Here is an 18,628-nt window from a genome sequence, read left to right on the forward strand (position 1 = left end):
ATTCGCTGTAACGTTCCATTTAAATTTTTTTTCTGAAATTTTTACAGCATATATCTCTTACCATTGTGAAGACTATGACAATTGTTGTAGACTTTCAGTCTTCTTCTCGTAAAAGTTATGAATTTTTAAAAATAAAAGGTGCAGATTCGTGAATTGCAAAGTCAAATCGCAAAAATTTAAAATTTATCTATTTGATCACGTCTATGTTAAACTATAGAGTCCAAAGAGAAGTGTTATGAGGAGTTTTAGATCTAGACGTGTTATAGAAAAAAAAATGGTGAAACTTTTAATTTTAAGAAAAACTTTGTTTAATTTTTTTTATTTTTATGGTAAAATTGCGATTTTGACAAATTTGATTTTTTAATAAAAAATTAAGTAATTGTGTGGGGAAATAAATAAATATGCCATTTTAATTGCCTATTTGTCTAATTTGTAAAATTCATATTAGAGTTTTCAAAAAGCATATACAGGGTGAAATTTTTTCTTAGACCCAAACGAACTAATTTTTTAAACCCGGACCTGATTTTTTTCTAATTTGAATAAATCAGTTGATTGGGTGGTAAAATAAATCAAATATTTGTTTAAAAAAATTAATTTTTGTAATAAAAGTTAATTTTTTTTTTAAATCTATGGTTCACTTTACCAAATTTTTAATTCATAGTCAAATTTGATTTTTTTATAAAAAAATAAGTAACCGTGTGGGGAAAAAATAAATGTCATTTTAATTGCCTATTTGTCTAATTTGTAAAATTCATATTAGAGTTTTCAAAAAGCGTATACAGGGTGAAATTTTTTCTAAGACCCAAACGAACTAATTTTTTAAAGCCGGACCTGATTTTTTTCTAATTTGAATAAATCAGTTGATTGGATGGTAAAATAAATCAAATACAGTCAAACCTGCCATATCCGGATCAATGTGGCGACAGACCGATCCGGATATGAAAAAATCCGGATATCAAGACCACTACTTCTTTTATAGTCTCTGAAACGTTTTCTCCTTCATACATTCCAGTAATCAACGCCGTCAATAACTTTCGTCGATAGACACGTTTTATAGATTATATAATACATTATTTCGCCATATTTTAGTTCTTCTTTTAGTGCGTTGTTCAACAGCAGGACTGCCTTGATTTCGGTAGATCCGGACGGCGCAGAACCATCCGGATATGACAGGTTCGGATATGGCAGGTTGTACTGTATTTGTTTAAAAAAATTAATTTTTGTAATAAAAGTTCATTTTTTTAAATCTATGGTTCACTTTACCAAATTTTTAATTCATAGTCAAATTTGATTTTTTTATAAAAAATTAAGTAATCGTGTGGGGAAAAAAAGAAATGTCATTTTAATTGCCTATTTGTAAAATTAATATTAGAGTTTTCAAAAAGCGTATACAGGGTGAAATTTTTTCTAAGACCTAAACGAACTAATTTTTTAAAGCCGGACCTGATTTTTTTCTAGTTTGAATAAATCAGTTGATTAGGTGGTAATAGTGTAACGATTGACCACAATAAGAGACACATCGATCTTACCGTTCAAAAATTGTGACGAATATAAATTTCTGTTAAAATGCGAAACTCGCCCTGTATATTATTAAACAATGGGAGCAGACACTTTTTAATGGTCAATTGTTATTCCCCATAGGGGCCTTTATACGAGGTAGGAGTATGTACAGTTCCTCATGACTCACCCTGTATAAACAATATTAAAATATTATAGGTAAAGTAACTTCTGAAGCAATTAAATAAAAGGGACGAACATTATTTTGAGCGTAACTTACTTTTGATTTTAGAAACTTAAAAAAAAACAAAAGTAAAGCTTTTTTAAACAATTTAAAAAAGTCGTAATTAGTTTTCCCCGAAAAGGGCTTCATTTTGGGGTTTGACAAATAAGAACCTACTATTCATTAGCTACAACTGGGTCTAATTTTTTTTGATAAAATACCTATTTTTTGAGTTATTTACGAAAAAACGTCTAAAAACGTGTTTTAACATATTCACTCGCAAATAACTCAAAAAGTATTGACTTAGTGAAAAAACTTTATAGTACAAAAGTTGCTTAGTCGGTTTATTCAATTCCAAACTAATTTTGAACGTTTGTTTTTTACCTCCGAGTAGGTGTGAAACTCACCTTCAGAGCAAAAGCGCATATCGGCACAATATCACTTTTTTCTTCAACATGTTAAATTAAATTAAATAAATATTTTACCGTGAGTAAATGGACTATATTGCACTTCTAAAAAAAAACTTTAAATTTGATGGCTTTTAATAAATAAATTATGTTCCACATTAATTCAAATAAATTAGTTTACAAATTTAAGTACTTCTAAATATTATATAATCCTATTTTTCAATAATATCTAGAATTGTTTAGAAAGAAACAAATCTTATTTTTAATTAATACTTAATCTATTGACTAAATACAAACCCAAAATTACTAATAATGATCCTGATAACATCTCCGATCGATTAGAATGTTTATCTTGAGGATCGTCTCTGTTGAAGTCTCTTCCAAATACACCGAACGAAAGCAAACGACTTTCATTTTTGTGTAGTGAATGTCTTCTGATTATAGATTCCTTACTTTCACGCTTTTCCCAAGAAGTGTATTGAGGTAAAATCGGTTTCAGATTGCTCAACAAAGAATTAGGATATTGAATTCGACTTTCGTCTAAGGTAAAGTTAGCTTCGACAACTATTGATTTGAAAGTAATTGGCCACGAAATTTCTGTATAGTTGGGAAACCTGAAATTTAAATATAAATATGTAATATAATTTAACAATTATATTATTTCACAATAAATAAATAAAAATATAGGTGGAATATATGTTTAAAATAATAAATAGATAGATTTAGGCTATTTTCAGCTCATGTGATGTGTGAAGACATCATTTTGATTGCAACGTGATTTTTCCTCAATTTACCCTGTCGATCCCTTATCTTCTACAATTCGGTATTCCTCCGTCTCTTATAGTTCGGACATTGCTTCTCGTACAATCTTCTTGGTGTATTCCTTTATCGGTTTCTTTTACTTCTTTTATGGTATACGTTTAATCAATATTTACTATTCCACTAGCTTCAGATGTCTCAATCACTAAAGCCTTATCATAATCGTTTCATCTGTACTTGATCATTGATATAGATTGAAAGCTTACTCATTTGTTTGCTTCTGTTTTTATTCCACCATAACTTATTCGAAATATTTTCCTATTAGTTGTTTTTACTAGCCCGAAGTATCTTGCTTGATCCATCCATATTTTACCAGTTCTGTCAAGAACATGATATGATAATAATAAATACCTGGTTAAACTGCACAAGAGGAGGCTTTATACTTGGAAGGTCTTAATACTATTGCATATACACTCACTACTAACTTTCGTCACTTCTTTCTTTTGGTAGTGACCCTACCTATCCAAGCCATGATTATCTCCTAATTCTTTCAGGGAAAGAAGTCATTTATCGACCCAAACTCTCCTTCAAATAACCATAAATCCTTATACATCCTATCTAATCCCCAGGAGTTGAACTAACACGAAAGAAATAGCATTGAGGAAGCTAACGGAAATCCACCAGAATTAATTTTCCCGTGTAAAATTAACATGGAACTCAAAAGCTCAGAAAATGTCTCTGATCATTACCCTCGGAAGCAAAAAGATCCGGCAGAGGAGGACATTCCATATCAGACTCTGCGGTCTCCCCGGTCATTCTCACACGAAATCTCTACAGTTTAAGAGATAAAAAACATTCCTAAAAATTTATCGAGAACACAATTAGAATAGATAGCTGCAACGTTAGAAGTCTCTACGCAGCATAAAAACTCAGTAATTTGATTCATGAGATTGAACGATTAAGAATTAGTAAGTATCTATTATTGGCATAAGTGAAATGAGATGTTCTGGATCGGGAACTTGTGAACAAGAACAAGATGAAGACACACTTTACTACTCCAGGAGTGAGGAAAACGACACACATCCCAGGAAGGGAGTGGTATATTTATATCATAACAGTTTAACAAATGTGTTAAAAATCTGTCAGTGACAGAATAATATTGATATAATTAAATATCAGATGGAATATGTAACATATCGGACCACCACCTGCTTAAAAATATTTTCCCAGTACAATCGAACAAGCAAAGATCAACACAAATACCGGAAGAAAACACAACAGATATCACAGAGGAAAAGTATAATGTAGAAAGCCTACGACATGATAGTACAAAATATCTTTATCAACAAAGGCTAGATAAATATCTTCAAGAAACAGAGGGTCTTACCGGAAAGGAGGCATACGAAAAAGTACTGCTCAGTATAAGAAAAGCTGCTAAAGAAGCCTTGGGAATTAGACAAATAACCAGAAGCAATAAATATTGGTGGAACTCTGAAATTGAAGAACTGGTTAGAGAAAAGAAGGAGCTATATAAAATGGCTAAACACAAAACAAGATGAAGATCTCAGAAAATACAAAGAAAAGAAAAAAACACAAGACGAAAGATCATGCAAGGAAAAAGAGAAACATGGGATAAAAAGTGCAAAGAAATAGACACTTATCGGAGGTAGACAATGCAGTGAAGCATGGAAATTCATTAACAATGTAAAAGTCGATAAAAAATCCTACAACCCAATACAGCTAATACCAACAAAAAAATGGATAGATCATTAGATCATTATAAGAATCTACTTACCGAAGAAAGAACAGAATACAAAGATCAAGCACAAAATGAAACAAATATAGAAGGCGAACAAGTACTAATTGATGTAGCAGTAGTGACTAAAGCAGTAAAACAGCTTAAAAATGGAAAATCCCCCGGCCCCGGCGGAATATCAGCAGAATTGATAAAAAACGGAACGCAGAAATTGTTTAGATCTCTTGAAAACATATTCACAAAGTACATCAATAGAGAAAGCATCCCAGAGGAATGGAAAACAGCTTTCATAACCTCGATATATAAAAAAGGTAACAAATTAGACTGCAATAACTACCGAGGGCTATCAGTAACGAGTACGGTAAGTAGGATCTATGGAAAAAATAATCAGAGATACGATCGAAGGCGAATACAAAAACCAAGAGGAAGAGGAGCAGAGCGGGTTTTGAGCTGGTAGATCTTGCACAGACAACGTGTTCTGTTTGAAACAAATTATAAAGAAGAAACTAGCACGGAATAGATCAACACATCTTACATTCATAAATTTAGAAAAAGCATATGATAACATACCTATCTCGAAACTATGGCAGGTACTCCAGGAAACTTCAATCAATCATACACTCATAAAGGCTGTTCAGAATAAACAACGACATGGAAGCCCAGATAAAATTAGGCAACAGAATATCGGAACCATTCAGAGTCAATAAAGGCCTACGACAGGGGTGCTGCTTATCACCGACACTTTTTAAAATCTAAATTGGTAAAGCTCTCCATCAGTGGAAATCGAAATGCAAAGGAATGGGCATACAGGTGGACGATGACACTTGTTTGTATACCCTTCAATTTTCCGATGATCAAGTAATATGTGCAAATGACAAAGAAGATCTTGAGTACATGACACGAAAATTGAATGAGGAATTTGAAAAATGGGGTCTGATAATGAACATGAAAAAGACGGTGTACTGACCTGTAACTGGAAAACAATAAAACAATAAAACGATGTGAAGACTGTAGATACCTGGGAATAAATTTTAGCAAAGAAGGAACGAATGATGCAGAGATAAACAGTAGAATAAATAAAGCTAGAAAATTAATTAAATCTCTGAGTGGAATATTATGGAGTACTGAAATAGGAAAACAAAGAAAATTGAGAATAAATGATACGACTATAAAAAGCACACTGCTGTACGGATCTGAAACGTGGCGTCTGAAAGAACATCAAATAAGGAAAATAGAAGCCACAGAAATGGATGCTTTAAGAAGAGCGTCTAGAAAAACGAAACTTGATAGGGTTCGAAACTACACAATTAAGGAAGAAATGGGTCTAAAAGAAACTGTGACCGACTGCGTAGATAGAAATCAGCTTATATATATATATATATATATATATATATATATATATATATATATATATATATATATGTGGTATGGACATGTTCAAAGAATGCCAGAAGAAAGACTACCAAAGAAAGTAGCAAAATGGATACCACCGAAACACAGGAAACGAGGAAGACCAAAGAAATCGTGGATGGAAGGAGTTCGAAGATCAATGAGCGAACGAGGATTGACAGAAAAAGATTGTAATGATAGGACGCGATGGCAGTTGGGCATTGGACAACGTCGCAGGACGTTCTAACCCGAATCTATAATATTTAATGTAAATATTATTCAGATATATGCTCCCACTGCAGAAAAGAAATGAGACAATGAAGTAGAATATGTAGGTATATTAGGTAGTTAGTCATAGTCACTTAAAACATAACGAGGCGACATATTTTACCAGTTCTGTCAAGAACATTATATGATAATAATAAATACTTGGTTAAACTGCACAAGAGGAGGCTTTATACTTGGAAGTGACCAGGAGATAATCCACATCACATAATCAGAAATCAGATTATATTCTAGTAAATAAGATGTTCAAAAATGATGTCAACATAATTACGACATATCCCAGTGCGCAGCAGATATCGATTTATACCACAATCCTCTAATAGCTGACATCAGAATCAAATTCAAAATCTTCCAAAACACCAAAACTAAATATTTTAAAGAAGAACAAAAAAAGCAAATAAAAGAAGATCCTACACCAAAAAACCAGCTTAGTAAAATATTCTATGAAAACAGTGGTGCAGAAATATGAAAAATGTTTAAAGATAATATCTCACAATTAATAGAAAAATATATGAAAAAGAGTCATAGACAAAAAAACAACAATGCAGGACCAATGAAGTTCTTGAACTGATGGGACGAAGAAGACAACAGAGAAACAGCAGGTAGGAATATAATAAAAAGAGAAAATAATAAAACCAAAGATAAAGATCGTGAAAGAAAACTGAGAAATCGAATAAAGGGTGACAAGATTAGAGCAAAATGTAACGTAAAGGGTATAAACGAGTGGATACTAAATAGAAAAAAAAAATGGAACGATCTGATCACTTGCGTGGCGGAAACAAGAATTGCTGAGACAGTACAGATAAATTTCCAAGTGGTAAAAGAAGTATCTTATGCGCTTACCATATCATTAAGTGGTAGAAGTATTTTCTGATTAATAGCAATTTACCAAGTACCAAGTTGACTAAACAGAAACGTAAAAAATATTGTTAATGACAATAGGCAGTGTTATAATATACTTTCTGCTTTTTCTTCTTTTCGAATTAATTGGAAATTAAGTCTCCAATATCATCATCACTTCACGTATTTTATGTTCTGAAGAGCAGGTTCTAAATCACTTTCAAAGTTATCTATTCTGGGCTGTTTGTACTCAGATTGTGTTATTGTTTTTACATAACTAAGTCTATTTCAGAGTTTTCTAGTCCACAGTTCATCTGATCATGTTAAGTGTTCCTTCAGTTTAATCTTTTGATGGCACCCTTAAATTCATGATCTCTGATTGCCTTGTTTGTTTGTTGGTATTTACATACTATATGTATACTTTAACTTATTTATATCCTATTTTGCATTCACCTCCAAAATTATCATTATCTTCTTCTTCTTCTTCTTCTTTTTATATAGACATTACTCTGTCTGTTTTTCAATGTGCCTCCAGTAAGTTGTCATTCCATCTTTTTCGTGGTCTTCCCACTGATCGTCTTCCTGTTGGGGAACCGTCTCTCGCTGTCCTTACTACTACTCTATTTGTTGTCATTCGGCTTATGTGGTCGTTCCATTCTGCTCTTCTGATTTTCACCCAGTTATTAATGTTGTCCACTTTGCATCTCCTTCATATATCTGCACTTCTAGCTCTATCTCACAGCGTCTTACCATCGATTTTTCGCAATGTTTTCATCTCTACTGTTTCTAGCATTCTTTTTGTCCTTTCTGTATCAGGTCGTATTTCTGCCGCGCATGTCATTTTGGTCTGATGACTGTTTTGTAAATTCTGCCTTTCACTTCTTTTCCGATGTTTAATTTCTCCATATTGTTTCATTCAGGCAACCTGCGGCTTTGTTTGCTTTATTCACCTGATCTTCCACTTCTGTTTCGAGCTTTCCGTAGCTGCATAGTGTGATGCCTAGATATTTAAACTCCATGACTTGTTCTATTATTTGACCCTCCAGATCTAATTTACACCTTATTAGATCTGCTGTTATAACCATGCATTTAGTCTTTTTTGGGGAAATTAACATGTTAAATTTTCTAGCGGTTATATTAAATTCGTGCAGCATACGTTGTAAATCATCTTCACTTTGAGAGATTAGTATTGCGTCGTCTGCATAGCAGATCATTTTAAGTTGTTTTTCTCCCATTTGGTATCCTTTTTTGTTCTTATTTTTTTATTATTTCGTCCATGATCAGGTTGAACAACAGAGGACTCAGGGAATCTCCCTGTCTTATCCCATTGCCAGCTTCAATTGGGTCAGTTAATTATCATTATGTATTGGGTAATGGTTAATAAACGACTTCTTGAAAAGTTGATAGTTTTTCAAATACTAGGTACCTACTCAATCCATTCCTCTTCGTTTTTATTTATGTAGCATTTTATTATTTCGTGTTTAAAGGAATATTGTGTATAAAAGCATATAAATAAATTGAGGCGCTCAGGGCAACAGTGGCCTAACCAACCCTAAAAACGAAGTTTTGAAATAAATGCAATCTTTCTAAAGCGCCTAAAAATGTAGCGCCATTTAGTCAAATATAGAGGTAGTTTGTGTAGACCCTTGTTAATACGAAGATTTAATGTTTCTGCTTTTATTGATATATTACTCTAAAAATGCACAATTTGCGGCTTAGGTCACTGTTGCTCTAAGCGCCTCAATTATTAAAAAAGCAAAAATTACCCCTATTATAATCAATATAAAATAGTTTGAATTAACTTCTTCTTCTTAAATATTTTGCTGGTTTATAAATTATGTGTAAGAATTACCTCCTAGCACAAGATGATAATGATTCATTCAGACATGCAACGAGTCCACAAGCTTCAATACTGGCATTCCTTATACCAGAAAACGACCTTATACCATTAAAAGCTGCCATATGATACCTATAGTAGTTCCTTATTTTTGCAGTTTCATTTACTACTATGGTTATATTGAAGTTGCAACAAATTTTAACATCCTCACCATTGCATACTTGTTCTATAATATTCGATTGGTCCTCTTTCATTAGAATTGATGTATGATCTACAAATTTTAAATGGTTAATGCATACTATATGTAATAAAGAACGAAATATAAGTGGAAATTAGATAAATACCTACTAGGTATACCGGGTGTAAGCAAAAGGCAGGTCATAAATTATAGCACATATTCTGGGACCAAAAATAGTTCGATTGAACCTAACTTACCTTAGTACAAATGTGCACATAAAAAAAGTTACAGCCATTTGAAGTTACAAAGTAAAGATCGATTTTTTCCAATATATCGAAAACTATTAAAGATTTTTATATTGAAAATGGACATGTGGCATTCCTATTACAGGAACATCTTAAAAAAATAACAGTGAAATTTGTGCACCCCATAAAAAATGTTATGAGGATTTTGTTCCCAAAAACCCCAAAACTTTTACAAATTAACGTTAAAAATATCTCGATAAAAACTGGCTTATCGAAAAATACTAGAAAAGTTTGAGGGGGGGGTTAAGGGAACAAAACCTCCATCAAATTTTTATGGCGTTCACAAATTTCACTCTTATATATTTTTTAAGATATTCCTGCTATAAGAATGCCATAAATATGTCCATTTTCAATAAAAGATCCCTATTAGGTTTCCAGTGGTGGCTCGTGATTTTTACAATAGGGAAGGCTATACCTAACTGTAAAATATCTAGACAAATTTGCACTAGCAAAAACATGCGCCAAGAAATGTAATTTAAGGTCCCAATTTTTGACCATTTTTTATGTACATTTCATAATACAGTACGTAAATTGCTCAGCTGGACGTAGGGAATATACATTGAGAGAATTGTGGCAACTACGCTAACCTGTGTTAGTTGAAGCTTCTGTTCGAGTACGAGTTTTTGGTGCAATAGAGCAGTTTTGAAGCAAGGCTATCCACAAATAATAGGGGAGTGCAATTAGAACGAAAACATGCATTGTTTCGGAAAAATTCAAACAAGCTTATATTTTTCTAAAACTTTTTTTGTTAGTTTATATACATGTTAAAGTAAAAAGCTCTACTCGCGGATTTGGCCGCTAATTGTTTATTAATAATTGTTTAAACAATAACAATTGTTTTGTATTAATAATTTTAAAAATATCGTTAAATTCACCATTTTACTTTAATCAAATATGTTTCTATTTTGTTTTTGATTATACTGAATCCGAATAAGGCATTGCAATTTTAAAATTCCTATACAGAAGCTCTTATACAGTATGTCTGCGTAGCTAGAAACCACATGGAAAACTTTTTTATTATCAATTTTACGAAAAAAAGTTATTCTTCATAGAATGCTCTGGATAGTCAAAAATCTAAAACTCAACCATCAGATATCAAATTTTATCAATTTTATACGAGTTATGTCAAAAATATTAATTTCGTTAAAGAGTAAAGTAGGTACCTTTATATTTCAGAATATCAAAAAATGTTATTATGAAAACTTGTTTGAAATTAAAAACTATGTTTAAATATACAATTACATTATTCTAATCGAAAAATTTTTTCAATTTTTTCTCAAATTACGGATACTCATCATCATTTTATTACAATTATAATAACTATTTTATTATCACTTTTACGAAAAAAAGTTATTCTTCATATAATGCTCTCCCTGGTCTAAAATCTAAGATACAACCACCAGATATTAAACTTTTTTAATTTTATACGAAGTATGTAAAAAATACGAATTTTTCTTAAGAGTTAAGTGCCTTTATTATTCACAATATTTTAATTAGAAGGATGTAATTGAACACTAAAACAAATTTTTTAATTCCAAACAACTTTTCTTAATAACAATTTTCGATATTGTGAAATTTGACGATACTTTACTCTTAAGTGAAATTCATATTTTTTGACATACCTCGTATAAAATTCATTAAATTTGATATTTGATGATTGCATCTTAGATTATATACGATGCAGAGTATTTTATAAAGAATACCTTTTTTTCGTAAAACTGATAATAAAAAAGTTATCAATAGTTTCCAAATCACGCAGACATACTGTCATCATCATTCTCTTTGCCTTGTCCCTATGCGGGGTCGGCTTCCCTAATTGCATTTCTCCACACAATTCTATCCTGGGTCATATCAATATTAATCCCCTTTACCAACATGTCCTGCCTAATCGTCTCCCACCACGTCTTCTTTGGTCTTCCTCTCCTACTCCTTCCAGGAATCTGCACTTCAGCTACTCTTCGTATTGGATGATTAACGTCTCGATGTTGAACATGACCAAACCATCTCAACCTATGCTTTCTCTTTTTGGCATCAATTGATGCCACACCTAGACTTCCCCTAATATACTCATTTTTAATTTTATCCTTTCTTGTCACTCCACTCATCCATCTAAGCATTCTCATCTCCGTCACATGCATTCGTTGTTCCTCTTTCTTTTTCACTGCAGAACATTCAGTTCCGTACATCATAGCCGGTCTAATGGCTGTTTTATAGAATTTTCCTTTCAGCTTCATTGGAACTTTTCTGTCACACAACACACCAGTCGCATCCTTCCACTTCATCCATCCAGCCCTAATTCTACTGCATGCATCTCCATCTATTTCTCCATTACTCTGTAATACCGATCCCAGGTACTTAAAACTATTGCTTTTTACAATCAGTTCACCATCCAAAGATACCATTTTATTTGTAGTAACTCCATCTTTAAATGAACATTCCAAATACTCTGTCTTTGTCCTACTAAGATTTAAACCTTTTTCTTCCAGAGCTCGTGTCCACTGTTCCAGTTTTTGTTCTAAGTCTCTTTCACTATTTCCCACTAACACGACATTATCAGCATACATTAAGCACTAAGCACCATGGAATGTTACCCTGTAGTTTCGCTGTTATCTGGTCTAACACTAATGAGAATAAATACGGACTAAGCACCGAGCCTTGGTGCAATCCTAATTTTACATGAAATTTATCAGTCTCTCTCACACCTGTCCTAACACTAGTCGTTACTCCCTCATACATATCCCTCACAATCTTTACATATGCACCAGGGACTCCTTTCTTATTGAGTGCCCACCACAGAATCTCTCGAGGAACTCTATCATATGCTTTCTCAAGATCAATGAACACCATATGAGCGTTTGTTTCTTTACTCCTGTATTTTTCCATCAACTGCCTTATAATGAAAATTGCGTCTGTTGTTGATCTGCCCGGCATAAAGCCAAATTGATTCTCGGATATGTCGGTCTCTTCACGTATCCGTCTATCGATTACTCTCTCCCATATTTTCATGGTGTGGCTAAGCAGTTTTATAGCCCTGTAGTTTGTACACGTTTTACCAAGAAAATCATTTTTTGCAATATTCGGAAGTTTTGTCAGCATAGGATATTTAATATCATCGTAACCTGGAGCGGTGTTAGACCTATTAGTTAGTGCAAAGTCAAGTTCCTCCCATGTAAATGGATTAAGAAGAAAGTGACTTGAAGTTAGAGCATTATTTTGGATCTCGATAGCAGGATTAACTGACGAAGGAGCTATTGTGTCAAAAAAATTCTTCAATCAAGTCATCATTAGAATAATTAATATTTGGAGTATACTTCCTTTGCATTTTCCTCGTTTGGTTCCAAACATTTTTAATAGATATATTTTTATTTAAGGAAGAGCACCAGTTTTTCCAACTTTCTTTGGCTTTTTGTTTTAGAGTTTTTTTTGTTCTTGCTATTACTTCCTGATATCGTACATAATTATCGAAACTAGAATTACTTTTATATGTTTTTAAAGCATCTTTTCTTTCGGAAGCAACTTGTTCGCATTCGAAATCCCACCAAGGAGGAGGTGGTCGCTTAATAATTTTGAAAGGTTTATAGGTCGGTATGGATTGAGAAGATGCAATATTAATACTTTCCATTAGCAAGTCATATTTTTCTGCGGTAGACAAGCTCTCCGAGTAGTTAGGAAAATGTTGTTCAATCAGATCTGAGTACAGAGTCCAATCAGCTTTATTAACATTCCATTTAGACTTCGGAAGAATGTATTTATTCCGGAAATTAACAGAAGAAAGATTCATTTGAACTACAAAATGATCCGACCGCAATGTGTCATCCAAGACATCCCAAGTAACTTCTTTTGCTAAATCAGGAGAGCATAAAGTAATATCAACACTAGATTGCGTCACACCCGGGAGGGTCAGACAAGTTGGTTTGCCATTATTAAGAACAACTAAATTAAGTGTATCAATGGCATTAATAATTTGGTGGCCAATGCCATCATTTTTAAGTGAACCCCACAAGCTGTTATGCGCATTCATATCACCACCAATAATGCAAGGAAATTTAAATTGTTCTAATATTTTACACCAGTCTTTTGAAGTAGATCGAATATCTGGAGGTCTATAAATTGAAGCAAAAAAAATACCAGATTTATTATAGTTAAAAGTGATTCCACAGACAAGATATCGTCATTAAAATTTTGTGTAATACAAATTTCTAAAAAACGATGTATTGATTTTATAAGTATAGCCACACCAGCGAAACCGTCATATCGGTCGCGCCGAACTATCTTATAACACTTAAAATTATATTGTTTACCGGGTTTAAACCATGTCTCACTCAACAAGGCAACATCAATACCATTTACATTTAAAAAATGTTTTAGACTGTTTTTATTGGCGACAGCAGATCTACAATTCCATTGCATGATTTTAAATTTATTTAAAGCACTGGACATTATTTATTAACCTTTTTTGTACCCTCCAATATTTCTATTCTGTAATTTCTTGATTTATTATTTCGTTATCTAAAGATTTCAAATCATCCAGTGAATGTATATTTTTTAAAAAACTAATTACAAAGTTAGTGACAACTCGAGTAATATCATGATTATCCCTCTCACCACTGAGAAGCGGGACGGGGTGGATTAACAGGTAGAGGTTGAGATGGTCCAAATTTAAAGATAAACATGGGAGGAGTCTGAGCAGAATTATAAGAAACAACAGGGGAAGAATCGATTTTTCTCTTTTTATTAGGAACTGAGTAGTTATTCGAGGTTTGGTGAAAAGTTTGATTAGAATTAGTAGCTGTATTGGAAGAAGATTTGGCAACTGATGAGGAAATCTTATTTTGTATATTTGGAAAATTTTAATCGTAGTTGGATAAAATTGAAAACCTGTTTTGACCTAAAGACTCTGAGTACGAATTTTCGTTAATTTCCTTGGCCTCTATAAAAGAAATCTTATTTTTAATTTTTTTGTGTTTTCGCTAAGAAGGACATTTTTTGGAAACCGAAACATGATCATTACTTTTGCAATGAATGTAGATAATATCTGTACTATCGCATGAGTGTTTTTGTTCTTTATTAACTCCACAACGAATACACAAATTTTGAGGGCTTTTACATTGTTTTAAAATGTGGCCGTATTTAAAACACCTGTAACATTGAGTGACTCTACCTACAAATTGTTCTACTGGACAAAAAACACGATTAATAATAATATATTGAGGCAATACATTACCTTCAAAAGAAATAATAACAGATCGCTTTGCAACATACTCGACTGTGCCGTTTTTTTTTCACTTTTCGATGCATACGCTTAATATCTAATATAGGAGAAGGGGATTCTATATTTTCTTGTAAGTAGACGTTGTCAAATTGAGTGTATTAAACCCTTGGTTTCTAATAAATTGCCCGGAATAAAGGCTCCTAAATTTTCTTCCTTTAGTTTAGTATTATTAATGAGATTATTTTCATCATGTATCGAAGCTACAGAAACCTTAATTATATTTCTACCAATTCCCCTTACTTGAAGGATATTGGCAATTCCTAATTTCTTATATAAAATATGGCCTATCGAGATTGGATGAATACGAGAAAGTTCGGTTTTATTATTCGGTGTTATATTAATTTTTTCTATATAAACAAAAATATTCTCTAAATTATACTTAGCTGAATTAACGTTGAATATTCTACTGGACACCACTTTTTTTCCATACTCGAATCCATAAATTCAGTTGAACTATCGCTTTTAGAGGCACTTAAGAGTATTCTCGGATCTACATTATCCCGCATAGGGGACAATAACAAATTTCTAGCACTATGCGAGTTTTTTTTATATAAACACTACAGTTTTATAACGAGTTGAATGTAACTAGATTTAAATTACACGGTAAATTGCTTAAAAACCAACTAAATTAAACTTTAAAATGCAGAGAGCTTTAAAATGCGATTCTACACTTTGACAGTTATTTGACAATGTATGTTTTGACTTAATTTGATTGAAAATGAATCGTACCGCATGGGAAAAGTTATAGCGGACGGACTGTATGTCCAGCTGAACGATTTACGTACTGTATCATCATAATTCATAATTTCATAATATCATATAATTTTAAAAATAGTGGTAGTCTATTGTAAAAGTGTAGGTAATACCAAAGTTTGTGTCGTTTATTTGTTAACAATTCCATCTTTGTAAGTAGATATGCATGTAATTTTATTCTTATTTTGCTCATACCTTTGTTTATTAAAATTGTAGTGCACATCTGAAGAAGCAGACAACCAGTTGGGGAAATATTAAGAGACAAAAAAATAGAATTGTTTTAATTACTGAAAAAAAAACCGAAATATAAAAAGATTATTAAATGTATAAATATGCTTTCTGTAGTTTTCCGGGTTTGACTCCGTGTTGAATAATTTTGGTTGTTAGAAAAACCATTATTTTGACGACGTTTCGGCAAGATCACACTGGCCATGGTCAAGTCAGGTAGTTCCGCAGCGTATGTAGACTTCAAGCTGCAGACTTGACAATGGTAGCATTATATTTTGGGCTATCAAATTAATACAGATTTGAAGTTTTGCAGTCTATACAGGTTGAAGGTTCACATTTTTTAAGATACTCAACTTAAATTTTTTAATTCTAAACGTGGCATACTGCGAATCCAAAAACACGGTAAATTACCTATATTTTGCTTCGCGTTAGAGATATCGGAAATGTTATTTGAACAGGTTGGTCCAAATGTTACTCTAACCCCACATACCAAATTTCATAACAAAATTCGCACTTTTAATTTTTTCATTATTTGTAGTCAGGACCCTAAAATTGTTTGTCCCGAGATGCACGCAACGAAGGCGAGAAGCCGACCAGCCTCCCTTGCTAAATCTCCGGGCAGCATGTGATGGCACTGTTAGGAGACCGGGTCTCCGTATTGCGATGCCACATTATGCGTTTTGACCGCATCCGTTTCCAACGCAACCGGACCGACCTGTCACACTATGCGTTTAGTCTGGTCTGGTGCAGTTTGTAAGCGCGTAACGATGTCTCAAAACGCATCCGTTTCCAACGCAACCGGAGCGACCTGTCACACTATGCATTTTGACTGGATGCGGTGGAAACGCATCCGGTCAAAACGTAATGTGGCATCACACTTAAACGCTGCTGCGCTGCGCGGAGCATTAGCAACGGAGGCTGGTCGGCTTCTTGGTTCCGTCAATGCATCTCGGAATAACCGAGGGTCTTGTCTACAATAATAATAAAAAAACTGAGACATATGGATATAAAATATAGTGAATTTACACTTTGTATAATAGTAAGAGTGCTTGTTATTTTTCGCGATTCAAGATAAACAAAACAGTGTAGAGTGTGTAAGAAATTTATGGGGAGGCTAAGCCGCCCTTGCCTCCTCTGACGAGCTGCCACTGTAGTTTTCGATATATTGAAAAAAATCGATTTTTATTTTGTAACTTCAAAGGGCTGTAACTTTTTTATGTGCACATTTTTGTACTAAGGTAAGTTGGGTTTAATCGAACTATTTTTTGTTCCAGAATATGTAATTTAATTTATGGCCTGTTTTTTGTTACACCCTGTATATTAATGAACACGGTTTGTACAAAATCAACTTTTGGAGTGAGTTTCATGATAATAAAAAGTAAAAATGTTTCAAAGTGGTTTTTAGTAATGTATGTTATTTGAGAAAAACAAGGAAGATATAGAAACATAAGATAATAATCCACAGAAGAAAAAGACGGGACGAAAAATTTTATGACACTAGAAAAATAACTAATAGAAATAGTGAAAGATTTTGAGAAAATCTCGGGGGTAGGAGTGGCAAACTATTTTGCATGTTTTTGGGGTCCCAAAATTGACATTCTCAGCAAAATTCAGCTTGTTCGTACAATTTTTAGAGGTTCATTGGCATTTTCGTCTCTGACGACTGGACTAACAGGCTTTTTTTCATCAATATATATATATATATATATATATATATATATATATATATATATTATATATATATATATATATATATATATATATGTTACACTTGAAGTTTCCGCGGGAGCTATATGTGCTTTCTGTTGTTTTCCGGGTTTGACTCCGCGTTGAATAATTTTGGTTTTGATAAAAACCATTATTTTGACGACGTTTCGGCAAGATCTCACTTGCCATTGTCAAGTCAGGTAGTTCCGCTTCTCGCTGCTGCTTGAAGTAAACTGAATTTTTACTCACGATACCGTCGCTTATGTAGTTGATCCTGATGCTGCTTGCCCTGCGCGAACTCTGGCTCTTGTTATTGGTCCGGTGTAGGTTGCAGTCGTCGGCGGGATGTTACGCGTGGATGTTGCGGCCTGATTTATTTTGGTCTTTTTCTTCAATACCGTTTTCCAAGTTGTAGGAAGCCGTTGCGCATCATCTCTTTGGTTTAAGCCGTTGGGATTTCTTTCAATTTCTATCGATTCTCTGATTTCCCGTTTTCTTTTTATTTCGATGTTAGCTAACATCGTTGTTTGGTTCAGGTTTATTGTGTGTCCTGTATTTGCGACATGTTGAGCCAGGGATGACGTGGTTTCTCCCCTTTCGATAGCATTTCGGTGTTCTTCTCGTCTTACCTGGATTCTTCGGTTGGTCTGTCCAATGTACGACTTTCCACAATCCCCACACGGAATCTCGTATACACCTTGGCTTTCTAACGATATTTTGGTCTTTGGTGTTGGTAAAATAGTTGAGATCTTTCTGTCCGTATTAAATATCGTTTCTATGTTGTGTTTTCTCAGCACTCTCCCTATTTTCTCTGTCGTACCCTTCACATATGGCAGAATGGTTTTGCCGATCGGCTTATTGTCTTCTGTAGGGTCCTTATCTCTTCTTCGAGCATTTTGAGCTTTTTCGATGTTGTATGTTGAGAAGCCGTTTTTTCTTAACGCTGTTTTCACGTTATGCATTTCTTCATTTTGATGTTCTTGGTCTGTCAGTCTTTCGGATCTTGTAATCAAGGTTTTGATGACTGAATGCAATTGTGCAGGATGGTGGTGTGAAGCAGCATTTAGATATCTATCGGTATGTGTCGGTTTCCGATACACTGTATGGCCTATGTGTCCGTCTTGTTTCTTTATTATTAACACATCTAAGAATGGAATTTGATCGTTTTCTTCCAGTTCCATGGTAAACTGAA

General features: G+C 33.3%; 1 protein-coding gene across 2 annotated transcripts in view; it reads right to left on the reverse strand.

Moving 5' to 3' along the window:
- Positions 1-2,244: 2,244 nt before the first annotated feature.
- The window catches only part of LOC114340495 (vanin-like protein 3), a 132,642-nt gene continuing 116,258 nt past the window's right edge, over positions 2,245-18,628 (reverse strand). For both annotated transcript variants that reach the window (XM_050657296.1, XM_050657297.1), the window contains 2 exons: positions 9,009-9,264; positions 2,245-2,741 (listed from right to left, as the gene is read on the reverse strand). In XM_050657296.1, the coding sequence (XP_050513253.1) occupies positions 2,390-2,741; positions 9,009-9,264 (608 nt within the window). In that variant the 3' untranslated portion in view covers positions 2,245-2,389. The remainder of the gene's footprint in view (positions 2,742-9,008; positions 9,265-18,628) is intronic.

Source organism: Diabrotica virgifera, chromosome 7 (genome assembly GCF_917563875.1).
Source record: "Diabrotica virgifera virgifera chromosome 7, PGI_DIABVI_V3a".
In the NCBI taxonomy this organism is placed as follows: Eukaryota; Metazoa; Arthropoda; class Insecta; order Coleoptera; family Chrysomelidae; genus Diabrotica; species Diabrotica virgifera.